Source organism: Cyanistes caeruleus, chromosome 17 (genome assembly GCF_971803275.1).
Source record: "Cyanistes caeruleus chromosome 17, bCyaCae1.hap1.1, whole genome shotgun sequence".
In the NCBI taxonomy this organism is placed as follows: Eukaryota; Metazoa; Chordata; class Aves; order Passeriformes; family Paridae; genus Cyanistes; species Cyanistes caeruleus.
Genome location: NC_141717.1, coordinates 9,853,251 through 9,867,147, shown reverse-complemented (window position 1 = coordinate 9,867,147; position 13,897 = coordinate 9,853,251). Strand labels below are relative to the sequence as shown.

General features: G+C 37.4%; 1 protein-coding gene across 3 annotated transcripts in view; it reads left to right on the top strand.

Moving 5' to 3' along the window:
• Window positions 1-13,897, top strand: part of USP42 (ubiquitin specific peptidase 42) — an 18,485-nt gene extending 4,588 nt beyond the window's left edge. For all 3 annotated transcript variants that reach the window (XM_086854741.1, XM_086854740.1, XM_086854739.1), the window contains exons 3-17: window positions 310-510; window positions 1,566-1,676; window positions 1,841-1,943; window positions 2,108-2,175; window positions 2,339-2,409; window positions 2,950-3,032; window positions 4,306-4,417; window positions 4,801-4,941; window positions 5,145-5,245; window positions 5,682-5,820; window positions 6,478-7,206; window positions 7,580-7,665; window positions 8,294-9,790; window positions 10,269-10,555; window positions 12,821-13,897. In XM_086854741.1, the coding sequence (XP_086710867.1) occupies window positions 310-510; window positions 1,566-1,676; window positions 1,841-1,943; window positions 2,108-2,175; window positions 2,339-2,409; window positions 2,950-3,032; window positions 4,306-4,417; window positions 4,801-4,941; window positions 5,145-5,245; window positions 5,682-5,820; window positions 6,478-7,206; window positions 7,580-7,665; window positions 8,294-9,790; window positions 10,269-10,555; window positions 12,821-12,861 (3,770 nt within the window). In that variant the 3' untranslated portion in view covers window positions 12,862-13,897. The remainder of the gene's footprint in view (window positions 1-309; window positions 511-1,565; window positions 1,677-1,840; window positions 1,944-2,107; window positions 2,176-2,338; window positions 2,410-2,949; window positions 3,033-4,305; window positions 4,418-4,800; window positions 4,942-5,144; window positions 5,246-5,681; window positions 5,821-6,477; window positions 7,207-7,579; window positions 7,666-8,293; window positions 9,791-10,268; window positions 10,556-12,820) is intronic.

Below are 13,897 nucleotides of genomic sequence, written 5' to 3'. Positions count from 1 at the left end.
ACAATAATGAAAAAGCCAATAATTTAATTAAGATATTAAAGGATATAGAGATAAAGAAATTGGGTACTAAAATCAGAGTGGTAGTTTGTGTCTTTTCTTAAAAGCATTAAAACAGATGAATAAACCATTGTCCAAAAGAGAGTGTTCACCAGCAAATTCACATGGCAGTGTTAAAGCTGTGCATCATGTGTTGCTGTGTTTTGGAGCAGAGCTGGTTCTTCAGGCTGCTCCTGCAGAATCCTACTTTTTAAACACCCTCTTTAAAACAAAGCCAGTACAACTCTTTTTTAAAATACAAATTTCTTGTAGTTGTTAATGATGGGATTGCTCCGCCACAAAGAATTCTTTTTCCGCCTGAGAAAATCTGTATGGATTGGCAACAAACACAAAGTGTTGGAGTTGGACTGCAGAACCTTGGCAACACATGTTTCCTTAATTCTACTCTCCAGTGTTTGACCTACACACCTCCTCTTGCCAATTACATGCTTTCACTTGAGCACACCAAGTCATGTGAGTATTTTCTAACGCTATAAATCTGTTGGACAGCTCCAAAGGTGGAAGAAAAACATGGTCTCTCTGAAGAAAACTCTTAGTTGTCCTATTTTGTCTGTAGAAGCAGGTTTTGAACATGATCTTAAAGGTCTTTTCCAGGTAAATGATTCTAGGATTCTGCTAACAGGAAGCTCAGAATTATAGGAGGCATATAAAGTGAATTTGTTAATTTCATGTGCACAGTAAAACTTAAAGAAAAGATAATTTCTTGCTTCATGTGAATAATAAAGTACATTGTAAAGTGAGTCATTTGATGAACAATTGGCATTTGGGTTTCCTGCTGGTAGAAAGGTGATAAAAGTTAGGATGTTGGTATTGAAGATTCTTAGTCTTCACAGCCGAGATACTGCAGTGCAGTAATACTGTGATAAATTATATGTTCAGTGTTGACCCATTAAAAAACCCAAACATTCTAGAAAACTCTACAAACTAATCTCTTATGAACTCAAATAGAAATCTAGGGGGGGGACTGTATTAAAATTAGGCTGATTTTATTCTAAATAATTGTTTGTATTTTTTAAACCCTGGAATTTGTGTTCTTTGAATTTTGATTTATACTTGAGTCTTAAGCCTAGGGGAGGTTATTTTTATATCCATAAATGTGGGATTTATTCCTAAGGCACCTGTATGCTTTCTAGTATGGTATCTTAATATGTATTCCTAGAAGTTTATGTTTTATTCCCATATAAAAATTATTTCAGTTAAGAATCCTGGAATCCTTGGAAGGAACCTTCAGAATTATTTAGTTCCAATCCTCTGCCATGGGCAGGGACACCTTCCAATGGGGATGTTCCAGGCCAGGCTGGATGGGCCTTTGAGCAGCCTGGTCTGTGATTTAAAGACTTATTCTGTACAGTTCTGTATGATAAAATGCCACAAAACTGTTGGGATATTGACCCCTTAGGAGAAAGTAAAGTGACATTGCACTTACAACTTGGGTTGTTATTATTTTGGGGTGGGTTTTTTTAGCAATATGTATTTGACTAGAATGGAATGCTTTCTTCTTTCCCTAGGTCACGTAGAAGGATTCTGTATGATGTGCACAATGGAAAGTCACATCAACCAGGTCCTGTGTTGCTCTAATAATGCCATCAAACCTACATCTGTTATCAATGGCCTTAAAAGTAAGTAGCTTGATATAGGTTTATTTTTAATTTTTTTTAATTTTACAGTGAGTTATTTGATGCATATAAATAATTTTAATACTTTAAAGAAGAGGTATTTTAGAAATGTATGTTTTCTTTCATTCTTTAAGAAATAAATATATGATAACCTTCTTATTTGTTAGGAATAGGAAAACATTTCCATTTTGGCAGTCAAGAGGATGCACATGAATTCTTATGCTTCACTGTTGATGCTTTGCAGAAAGCTTGCTTGAATGGGAGCACCAAGTAAGCATAAAATAATTAAATTTAAATTTTCCCTAGTCCCTCTTACTACTTTATTTACTATAATGAATTAAAATTTGTCCTTGTATTTCATAAAACCAAAAATTGTTTGAGGAATTAACTCTGTGTTTTCAGTCTTCTGAGGTCTGACTCTAATTTATTTCCAGATTAGACAGATCTTCTCAAGCCACCACACTTATTTATCAAATATTTGGAGGATATCTAAGATCTCGAGGTAACTTTTTGAAAAATTTACTGTCTTTCAAACTGATCTGTGTCTTTTTGTCTGTCTGTAGCAAGGGAGTTTGTAGTTTGGCTAAAGTAATGTGTATTAATAATTAAAATTCATGCAGTTAGTCTCATTCACATGATGTTAAGTATTTGTATTTTGATTCCAGTAAAGTGCTTGAACTGCAAAGCGGTGTCGGATACGTACGAGCCATTTCTCGACGTTACTTTGGACATAAAGGTAAGATGTTTGTGAGCATTGGCTGAGACGTGTAAAGGCTTGTAGAGCATTGTAAAATAAAGTAATTTTGCTTAGAAACTTATCTTGTTGAAACAAAACAGCTTGGTGGTGGATGGCGGTGGATTGGACTTTGTTGTTCTGTGGAAGCCATGGAAATGCTCTCCATGTTTGGATTGGATTTAAGCTAGAAAAATAATAATTACGACTACACAAACAATGATATAATCATTCTTCTCAATTATTCTACTTCAATATACATCTATTGTTAGACTGATGGGTTTGATTTTTCTCGTTATTGATGCCAAGGCACACCACAGAAAACTGTCTGGCACTGCAAAATTTATTTATTTTGAAGTGGGATCATTTTGAAATGAGGTAAATACTCAATGAACTCCGTTTCTTTCTCCTCCTTCTTGGTGTTTGCTGGTTCACAGTAGGCCACTTAAATATAAACCAGCAAGGTTCTCATGTAAAGTGCTTGTAAGTGCTTGAAATTTTGTATTTCTTGTGACTTAATGTTCTACTTTCTTACTCATCCAGGCAGTTACATCCGTCACCAGAGCTCTAGAACAATTTGTGAAACCGGAACAGCTGGATGGTGAAAATAGCTATAAATGTAGCAAGTAAGATTATTATTAATTACACCTTAATACAAGATACATGTTCAATGCAGTGCATGACTTGGAGGATATGTTATCTCTTGACTTTATTTAGCAATAAGACAGACATGGCTTGCTGTTTCATTTAGGTTTGTTTACATAACTAATATACTGAAATAATTCTAAGCTTGTAAAATAATGCATTTGTTTCTAAATGAGTAATGTTTATATTTCTGTTTGAATATTTGGATATACATGATAAGAATTGTATTGCTCACATCAGACTTTTATTCCTAATACTGTCTGTGCTGGGGCTTGTCAGCCTTTCTAAGTGTGAAGCTGCATGCTAAAATACTCATGGCCAGAAGTTGAAAGGCATGTCTGATAAGAAGTGGTGAGCTGGAGCACAGGGATATGGACAAGGATTTGGGGTGGGAGGCAACATCAGCTTAGTCACACACAAAACCAGAAGTTCAGTCTTTCTGTGAGTTTGAAAAGAAAGGTTTGGTGTATGTACAGTGTCATTTCTATTGCTGGCAAACTATTATATTGCTTTTCAGTTTCTTTTTTTGTTTTCTACCATTGTTTTTTCTAATAAGGATTACTACTGCCTGAAACCTCCATCTCTAAATACAAGTTTCAGAATTTTATAAACCACTTCTTTTTTCTTATTCTGGGTGGCTCTCTTTCTCCATCAGTCTGGAATTCTGTGCCTTGTATTTTGACGTCAGTTTGAAAAGAGGCTATTAAATTCATTCTGTTTGTTAGCTCTCAGCAGTATTTTTCTTGACAATGTGAAGTGACATGTTTCAGTCTTTGTGCTGATGGTTGCATTTCAGGACTTAGTCTGTACCTTCTTTGAGTGTGCTGCAAAACAAACAAAATTAACCATTTTGTTTTGAAGGACTCCAGAGGGTTTCAGTCTTTCCAGGCAATCTCAGTACAAGAAAACTCAATATTGTCCAATATCTGCAGAATGCAGAATGGCTGTTTCCTTCCAGTGATTTTTTTACATTCTTTACTGCCACACCTTTTTCACATAAGAAAGATACATGTTCAGGTGTTTATTTGGCTATCAAGTCCTTTATTCTTTTTTCTTTAGAGCTGTCTCTATTATCCTGCTATGTTCTATTAACAAAGCTGAAATGCAGTTTATGGATTTAAGAAAAGGTCTAACATATTATACAAGCAAAATACCATTCAAATAGCATAAGCATGCATGAGAAATGAAAACTTGTTTGACTTCTGGGTGAGAAAAGAATATACTGTTAAAAATGTGTCTGTGCTTGTTTTTAAGGTGTAAAAAGATGGTTCCAGCCTCAAAGAGATACACGATACATCGCTCTTCCAATGTTCTCACAATATCACTGAAAAGATTTGCAAATTTTACAGGTGGAAAGATCAACAAGGTATGTTTGCAGCTGGAATGCTGCTTTATCTTCTTGAAATGGACATTTCCCAAAGATGAATACTCATTTTAAAGTTGTTCACATTTCAGGTAGTAACTACAGTGCAAGAGAAGTCAATATAACAATTTAGCAACTGTGGCTGTTATTTTCTTTTTTAATAGTAATAGAGTTCCTGTGTGACCATAAGAACATACCTTACCCTTAAAGAGCTCATTCTATAGAAAACAGCTCCCTGTAGCTTAAGTTATTATATCTTGTTTCAGAGAACAGGCATTTTCAAGTGAATTTAGAAATATATTTATATAGTCCTAGTCTGTGTCTTTTTCAGGCTGTTCCATGAAGTATTTCAAGATAACTTTTGAATCTTCTTTGTCTTTGTTTAGGATGTAAAATACCCTGAATATTTGGATCTTCGAGCATATATGTCCCAATCTATTGGAGAACCCCTCATCTATGCTTTATATGCAGTTCTTGTACATAGTGGCTTCAACTGTAATGCTGGACATTATCTCTGCTTCATAAAGGTAGACATCAGCTCAACTTCTAACAGGATACTGTGCTGGAAAAGAAATTAAAATGTTACTGGTAACCACTGGTTTTAGGGGAAAACATTGCATCATGTGCTTTGTTTGCTTTGTTTTGGTATGCTTTGTTCTGCAGTGCTCTATCTGTGATGTTCTTTGGAACACATGCAATTCATCTGAAGATATTCTGTCTTTGTTTGCAGGCTGGTAATGGACTTTGGTACCGAATGAATGATGCCTCAGTAGAGCTTTCTGATATCAAAACAGTTCTCAATCAGCAAGCTTACGTGCTTTTTTATATCAGGTAATAACACCAGATGTGCTCAAACACTTTTACCATCAAGTTGCTGATATTTTTTTTTCTTTTCAAGTATTTTTCTTTTTACCCTAGGAAAATATTACTATTTGTATATTTCTAAGTGGAAATTCCCTGTGTCATTTATTACCTTTCATTGCTTCACCTTAAACTTCTGCACTTGCATATGCTGCTTTCTGTCTGCTCTCTGTAGCTGGCCAGTTTAGAAAAGAGGAGAAATCATGGCCATAGACGATGTGAGGCTGAACAGACATTGTGTATAGACCATTACCTAATCTTCAGTTTGTAGTCTTGCCTAAATCTCCCAGATGTGTCTTTCGTGTCATATACACTGTTGCTATGAGATTAGATGGGATTAGATGGGATGGGGTTTAATCCAGGCTGAAAGAAGAGCTCTGAGCTAAGGTGCCCCTTCTCTCCCAAGGCGCTACGATTTGACGCTGGGGGAGCGAGCCTTTTACCTGCCCGCGCCCTCCTACCCCCGCTCCTTCCTCGGCCAGCGCGGAGCCAACAGCAAGCAGGCTGCATTCATGGGACCACGGCTGCCTCCTCACATGATTAAGGTAATTGGAGAGGGACAGATAATAGCACCAAATTACAGTGGGTTTTAATGTGGGGTGGGTTTTTTTGAGTTGTATGCTCCCTTCCACACTGCAGGTTTCTTTACAGCCATCGTGCTAGAGCCAGAGTTATTCAAATCCCTAATTGTGCAGCCATGCCACTTCATTACTTTACCCTTCCAGCTCAACTTTTTAAAGCCTGAGAGCTGTGTTCTCAAGACAATTTGTCTATTAATGCCTAAATAATTTAAATTTAAAAAGTAGTCTATTAATGCCTAGGTAATTTTAATTTAAAAAGTAAATATCTACCCTGTCCTTATCAGTGTTTAGTTGAGCCAGTGATAGAATACAAATTGTCTTGTCCCTGAGCACTAGCAGAATTATTCCAGTGCTGTTGGGGAGTGTTTAAAAAGGAAAATAAAATGGTTTTTTAATAGCTTTCTTAAATTGTGTGGGTCGGTGTCAAACTGGTCCTGATTTGATACCAAAGGCAGAATTCACACACACCTGTTGGATGTGCATTTATATCAGAAGGGAGGTGAGGTTTCTTCTTAGGTGTTGAGGCAATCTTTAGAACTATTTACTATGAGAATTGAATGTTGTTAAACTTCCAATGCTGTGTATTTGAACATATCCATCTTAAAATCTCTTCAAATGCAGAGTTCAAGTCGTATAAATGGAAATGGACCCTTAAAAGAGGATCCCAGTACTGTGGGTGTTGCTGTAAAAAGGCCATCTTCAGCTCCACCAACAGCTTGTGTTCAAAACTGGGCAATTTCCAGGCCTCCAATGACAGACCCTTCCAAAACACAGAAGATCACGATCAGTATTCACAACAAGCTGCCCACACGGCAGGCGGTGTCGCAGGCAGAGTGTCCGAGCAGCGCTGTGGAGGAGGAGGATCTGAAGCCCATTCCTTCAGCCACAATTACAAACTCTTCCGCAGCAGAGCCTACCTCAAACCTCTCCACAGTGTCAGTTGCTACTAATGTCTCCAAGCAGGAGGTTCCTGATGAAATCTTTGTTGAGCCAGCAGTAAATGGAAACCCCAAGCTCTGTTCTGATAACATGGTCCCTTACGGTGCAGAACCTTCAGGAAAATCCGAGGAGTCAAAGGGCTTGTTCAAAAGGAATTGCAACGTCATATCTTCCAATGGAATTCTGATTGGGAAGGTGGTCCGTACACTGCATAATTCCCATTCATCCTGTCAGAATGCTGAAGAAAGATCCCAGCATGAGCTGCCAAAAATTGATTCCCTAAATGGTGCTATTAGTTTAGATAATGAATATAAAGAAAATGGACTGAAACTTGATGATTCCACTTGCCAAGTCCAACCCGTTAAACCTTCTGAGATTTTCTTCTCTAAAGCAAATGGAGTGCTTGAAACGGTGAGTTACATTTGTTCATCTGGACTTTATCACCTATTCATGAGCACTGCAATGTGGAATACCAAGAAAACACAGCACAGACTATTCTAACCCTTTGTGCTGTTATCCCACTGAATTTGCAGAGCTGAACTGACATATGACATATGTCAGCATAAGAGAAGTTTGGGGAGATAATACTTCATAAGTTTCATAAAATACATTTTTGGGAGAAGGGGGATGATGTGTAAAGTGGTTCAGGTAACTCAGTGTAATCTTGTTTAACATCTAATGTTAAAAGTTTGTCAGCAGTACTTTTCTACTAAAAATAGCTTTTGCTTTTCTACTAAAAATAGCTTTTTCTTTAAGGTTGTTAACTTTTGTGTTTTAATTGTAGATGCCTAAAGCTTTGTCACCAGATCCTCAAGGTATCTTAGACTCTCTTACGTACAGCCAGTTGAACAGCTTGTCAGAAGAAAAAAGGTAAAATGACTACACTCTAATTAAAACAAGATTTCATACAAGTTTATTACAACTTTCAACTAATCAACTAATACTGCCTAAGAGATTTACATCACTACAGAGAATTTCACACTGTACATCTGGTATTGCAAACATCAGCACTGGGCACACATTATTCTGATACTAAATACAGGCAGGTGCCTCCTGTAAAACTTTCACAGGATGTTTTTACATTTTTCTTACATTGTCCAGAATACTTTTTCTATTTCTTTTCCTTTCTTGCATCCTAGCATGAGTGAATATGAATTCCCACAATCTGCTCTCCCACTTGGGAGAGTGGGAAATCTGTGTTTACCTTTTTTCTAATTGGGGGAAGAGCAAATATAGTTGTTCTGGCTATTGATGAGATTCAGAGCTGCAAGTGGAAGGAGTTGGGTGTGCTGGAGATGGGTGTTTTAAGGCAAGACCTGCAGAACTGAGAGAAGAAAAACTTCACATGGGAGCTGAGGGAGGTGTAAGAATGGTTTTCAAAAGACATTGTCTTTCAGAGTTCTGCATTAGCCACTTTTTTACTTTAGGAGATTTTACTCCTAACATCTTTTAGATAGAATTTTTCAAGTTAAAAATACATGTTTTTATTTTTGTGCAGTGTCTCTGGATCTCAGAAATCTTCTGACAATGATGGAGTTATGGAAACTGTGGTGATGGAAGCACTGTTTGCCTATGAAGAATCCAGGAAGGTTCCTTCCAACTTTAGCTGTGAGGTTGAGAAACTTTTTACTCAATCAGATTCTGAAACCATTTTTACCAAAGAAGAAGTTGCTGAAAGTATTATAACAAAAGCTGATAATGCACATCTCAATATCAATGGTCAGCACAAGGTTAGGAAAAAATCCTTGGATACTGAAGGTGAATTCCTTGGGCAGTGTGAGTCTGAAGACATCAGAGATAAAGACAAACTAAGAAGATCAAAAGAACCTGAACTCATTTCAAAAGAAAATTCTTTGTACATCAAAGGGTCTCCTGAGAGCAAAGAGAAATTAGGGCAAACTTCCTCTATAAAGCCTGACATTGAATGTAGTTCTAAAAAACTTGCATCTCTAGATATTACAGATAAATGCCAAGATACAAAGGACATTTCTAATAACTATGTAGAAGTACCACCCGTTAATGACTCTTCTATTACAAAGCTGGATAAAGTATTGGAAAGTCAATTTTCTAGAGCAGATGAGGGACTGGGTAATAAAATATGTGAAGATGATGATAAACATATGAAAAAAAATAAGAAAAAAATCCATGACTCTAAAAGGACTGACAAAGAGCATTACCGGAGAAAGAGAGAGAACTCGGACACTGAGGAGAAGGAGAGACAAACCAGAAACAAACCAGATGATCATTCCCACAGGAGGAGGAGCTCTCACAGCGTGGAAACAAACAAGCAAAGCCGTCATAAGCAGGAGTATTGCAGTGAGAGCAAGTACAGATCCTCCCACAACGAAAGAAACAGTCCCAGTAATGGCAGGAGCTCAGGAAAATATTCTCGTTACAGATCCCGAAGCAGAGAAAGGACAGATCCGGACAGGAATAGGTATTATTATTCCAAAGGAGACAGACCTTGGATTAGAGAAAGATACTATCAAGATGAACCACGGAGATGGGAAAAATGCAGATACTACAATGATTATTATTCCTCCCATGGAACAAGGGATGGTAGGGAGAGGAGGTCCTCTCGTTGTGATAAAGACTATGACAAACTGAGCCAATCTTACAGCAGGTCACACAAGGATTATCATTGCAAAAGCAGATGGGCTCACAGCACACTCTCCCGAGAGGAGGATGTGCATCACTTCAGCAGCCACAGAGCAAACTTCCACCATTGTTCAGTACCTCAGCAGCACTCGGAAAAATACTCTCGTGAGAGGCACGCACTTCCTCCAGTGTCAGCTCACTCAAATTTTGAGGACTCTTCCCGGGAAAATGAAAAAGAAAAACTAAGAAATGGCAAAAGAAAATACTCCCACCAAGAAGAAAGTGGAAGTGACATAGAAAAGAAATGCCGAAAGACAGATGACCAAAGAAACAAAAAGTATAAGAAGGTCAAGAAGAAAAAGAAGTCCAAAGATAAACATCGAGAGAAGGATTACAAGTAAGCAAGGATTCCAGCATAATCAGCAATTTTTTCCTAATTATTTTCTGGGTATTTCTCATGTCTGCCTTTTTTTCATTGTTTCTAAGTAACTTATCTGTCATAATGTGACGGGATCATGTTATTAGATTGGCCAAGAGAAGATAGGAAAGATGTTGCTGAATTGTGTTAGAACACTAGAGCTGGACAATGTAGTCAGAATAACATCTGCACACCGTTCTTGATTAGGTTACAATTTTTTAAATTTTTTTTTTTAATTCCCCGTATGCCTGTAAACGATTTATGTACAAACCAGGACCTCTTGTCCTTCATTCTGAGGGCTTAAGGTTGCTGCATCTAAATTAAGTTAGATGTGCAGAAAGTACCACAAAGTAGCAGACACTCTGCAAGTCGTCACCTGTGGTAAATAAATAACATTTCATATATACATCAAGTGCCACATCTGTTTTTCTATTTTTAACTTGCATGTTTCCTTCAGACTTTATGATTTGGATTGCTCAGTGCTCCACTTTGACAATGACAATCGCAAACATAAGAAAAAGAAGAAAAAGAAGAAGCACGACAGGAAAGACTTATTGGAATATTTAGATCCTCGTTTCCAGAAGAAGACATGGGAGAAGAAGGAAGAATCCCGTCCTCCAGATGACCATTTATGTGAGCAATACAGAAACCAGGGCACTAAACAACCCTACAAGGAAGAGAAGCCTTCTGGTGCAGGTGACAGCAAGAAATACAGCTCCATGGCATCCACTGAGTATGTCAGAGGTAAGGAGCCCTGGGATGTTGGCAGGACTCTTTAAATTTAAAGACAGGACAGTCTTTAAATGCTCATGTGAGGGAAATCCCTGTGTTTTATCACGGCTTCCAAACAGTATCATGGCAGGGGGTTGGAAGCAGATGATCTTTAAGATCCCTTCCAACCCAAACCATTCCATAATTTAAATAAAATACTACATTCATCTGTTCATAGCATAGAAACAGTGCTGGTTGCTCACTCAGAATAACAGGAGTTGGTGATAATACTGAGATACTGTTAGTGCAGGTGTAGCTCTGGCTTCTCCTAAGCACAAACCTCCAGAGGACACTTCACAATTTAACACCTGGAGAGTGTTCAATTCCTGCTATTGTTTTATTCAGTTGTGGGGTTTTTCTGTTAGTGTGGGCTTAACAATACATAGGAGTGGGCTGAGGAAACAGCTCTTTCCTAGTTTTTAATATTTGAAGGTCTGTTTGGTGCTTCTTACAAAAAACCCAAATATGGATTTGTGTGCCTGACTAAATTTACACTGAGCTCTCAGATGTTGCTTGTCATAATCTCAACTTGGGCTCGCAGTAGATAATTAGTTTAAATTAATTAGCTCTAAAATTATGCAATGACGATGATTGCACACTGCAACAAATTCAACATCTAAAATCAAACTTGACAACATTTCCCTTGAAATTTTTGCTGAACAGAAGTGTTTATTATAGAAATAAAACCTTATTAAATGCCTATTTGACATAAACCAGTTCCAGTTACTCATCTATTTAAATAGAAAACCAAAACAATCCCCTATTTTATTCAAAGATAAGTGAAGTAATCCCTGAAGGAGACAGCTCACTATCCAAAAGCAAGTTTCATTGTTAAATTTTCTATATTTTATCCCTACCCACGGTTTAAGAATTGGGTTAATGGTCAATGATAGTCCTGTTCATTTCTAGTCATGTTGAAATTGTCATTAGAGCACAGCAAACAAAAGAATTAAGAGAAGTTTAATCTTTAAATTATGGAAAATTAAAATCTCTTTAATGGGGTTTCCACACTTAGGCAAATTGCCAGTCAGTGCACTGAATTCTTGCACTGAAGAATTTGCTTAACGTAAAGGGGAAATGCATTTGTGGAAAACAGAGATAACCAAAAGTTCTATTCTAACAATATAGAGTGGAGGAAAAGTTGATTGTTCACCCATTATTCTTCAACAAGAAAAAATAAAGAACTGAATTGAGGTCTTTCAAATCCTAGTGTTGTAAAAGGAGACTTCTTTTATGACACTCATGTCTGAAATCACCCTTACTGCCGTAAAAGGGTCTGTTCTTGCTGACAAATCAGCTCAACAGAATAAAATGCTTGTCTCAATTGTGGTTTGGCCTTAGTGGTTCTCTGGCCAGCAGAGGGCAAACTCGGGTTTTTCCAAACCAGTCAGGTTTAGGCAGGAATTAAATGTTCTGCATCTCCCTGCTCAGGGCAGGGCACTGAGGGTGCTGGGCTGTGCAAGGGAAGGAGAAAGAGCTGTTTGTTCACTGCTGAACATTTTGCTCACAACATGAGGGAGACAAGGGCTGGCAAAAGCAGTTTAAGTCTTGAGAATTTTATTTCCCCAAGTCCATGGATGTTAATTAGCTCCATCTTCTGGAAGGTCAATCTTTTTTTTTCTAAAATGAGTTTCAAGTAGGATTCTTTGAAGGATGGGAGCTGCTTTCAAAAGAGGCCACTTTCGCTGTGTTTTTAGAGTACTGAATGTCTCAAGGTAGAACAGGCCAGGAACCATTCAGGAATTGTGAGGTTGTGCCTTTTCATCTGACTCCTGTTATTTTGAATAAATTAGTAAGGGTGAAAATAGCTAGTGGTGAGTTGTGGTTTAAGAAAAATTTATACAGGAGTGGGGAAGGAGCAGCTTTGAAGCAGTTCTTTCCTACATTCCTACATGCTCTCTCCAGCAAGTTTCTGAAGGCTCTGCCTTTGTGGCTACAACTGGGTCAGCCTGACCACAAGATTGTTACTAAAACAAAGATGCTTTCTAGGCAAAACTTCAATTAAATTTGATTCAGCCAAGGTCCAGTGCTTGCTGTGAAAGCAGGTGGCTCTGTCCAGGTCAGCAGCCTTAGCCTAGAACTGGGGTGCAGTTGGTGTGTGAGGAAGTTGGATCCTGTCCTGAGGGAGCAGATGGAGCAGGGGCAGCTTTGAGTCTTGTCTTTTAGCAATCAAGCTCCTGAAAGAGTTTAATGTTTAATGTCACAGCAGGACTGACCTTGTTTCCTTTTGCCTTTCAGATGTGGAGCTGACTGATGAAAGCCTTCAATACTCAGACTGAACCCACCACCAACCCCAAGGACTTCTGACCACCAACCTCAGCAACTCTTCACCTTCAAAACCAACAACTTCTTACCTTCAAACCTGACATTACCAATAGTGACCATCAAAACTTAAAATTTATTATCAATTACCATCAAGACAAAATCCAGTCATAAGTGGTGCTTAACATTTCTGTACAGAATTTTACCATATAAGAACTTTTTTTTAGTTTTTAACTTGAGACTTTCTTTTTTAAAATATACTTCTAATCCAAAAGGGTGAAAACTTTTTACAACTGCTGAACATTGTAAATTACCACATAAATATCTCACTGAGCTGAGATAATGCCCTGGAATAGACCATCTCAAATGCTGCTTAATTACAGACTCAGGTTGACTTTATGTTATTCATGTAATGTTACTCCAAGTTAAGACATCTGGTGCAAGAGCGACCAGGAATTATAAAAGTTGCAACTGACAGTCTGTATATTTAATTTAAAGACTTATTTAAAACTTCACAAGTTTTGCAAGAGCTTCATTTTTATTTTTTTTTTTCTGTGGTCTGACACTAGAAACTAATTTACTTCACAATTGAGTTATATTCAAGATCTGAAGAAATCTTCTGGTTTTCAGCATTGTGAAACAACGAATATGCAGTTCTGAATGTATCTCTCAAGACTATTTGTATATTGTTCCATATGTTTTTATTACATTTTCTTAATATACTGTCATTTGTCTTAAGTCTCAGTTGTCTGTTTTGTCTCTCTAAAGTGTCTAGTTACAGACAAATTCATACTGTGATTTTTATTTTTATTATTAAATGCTATCAAACTGTGATGCACTTATTATTCACTGGTCCTGCATCAGGAGATGAGTGGGGAACCTGTATTAAATACAGTTCATCTGAATAATCTGTCTGGTTTATACAAGCTGTGTTGTTCAGAGATGTCTAAAGTTTGATCTTTGTTTTTTTAAAGATAAAAAGCACTTGCCCCACTGTAAATATATAGCATGTAAAATTTATATAGTATATAAATACAGCAAAGTTAAAATGGA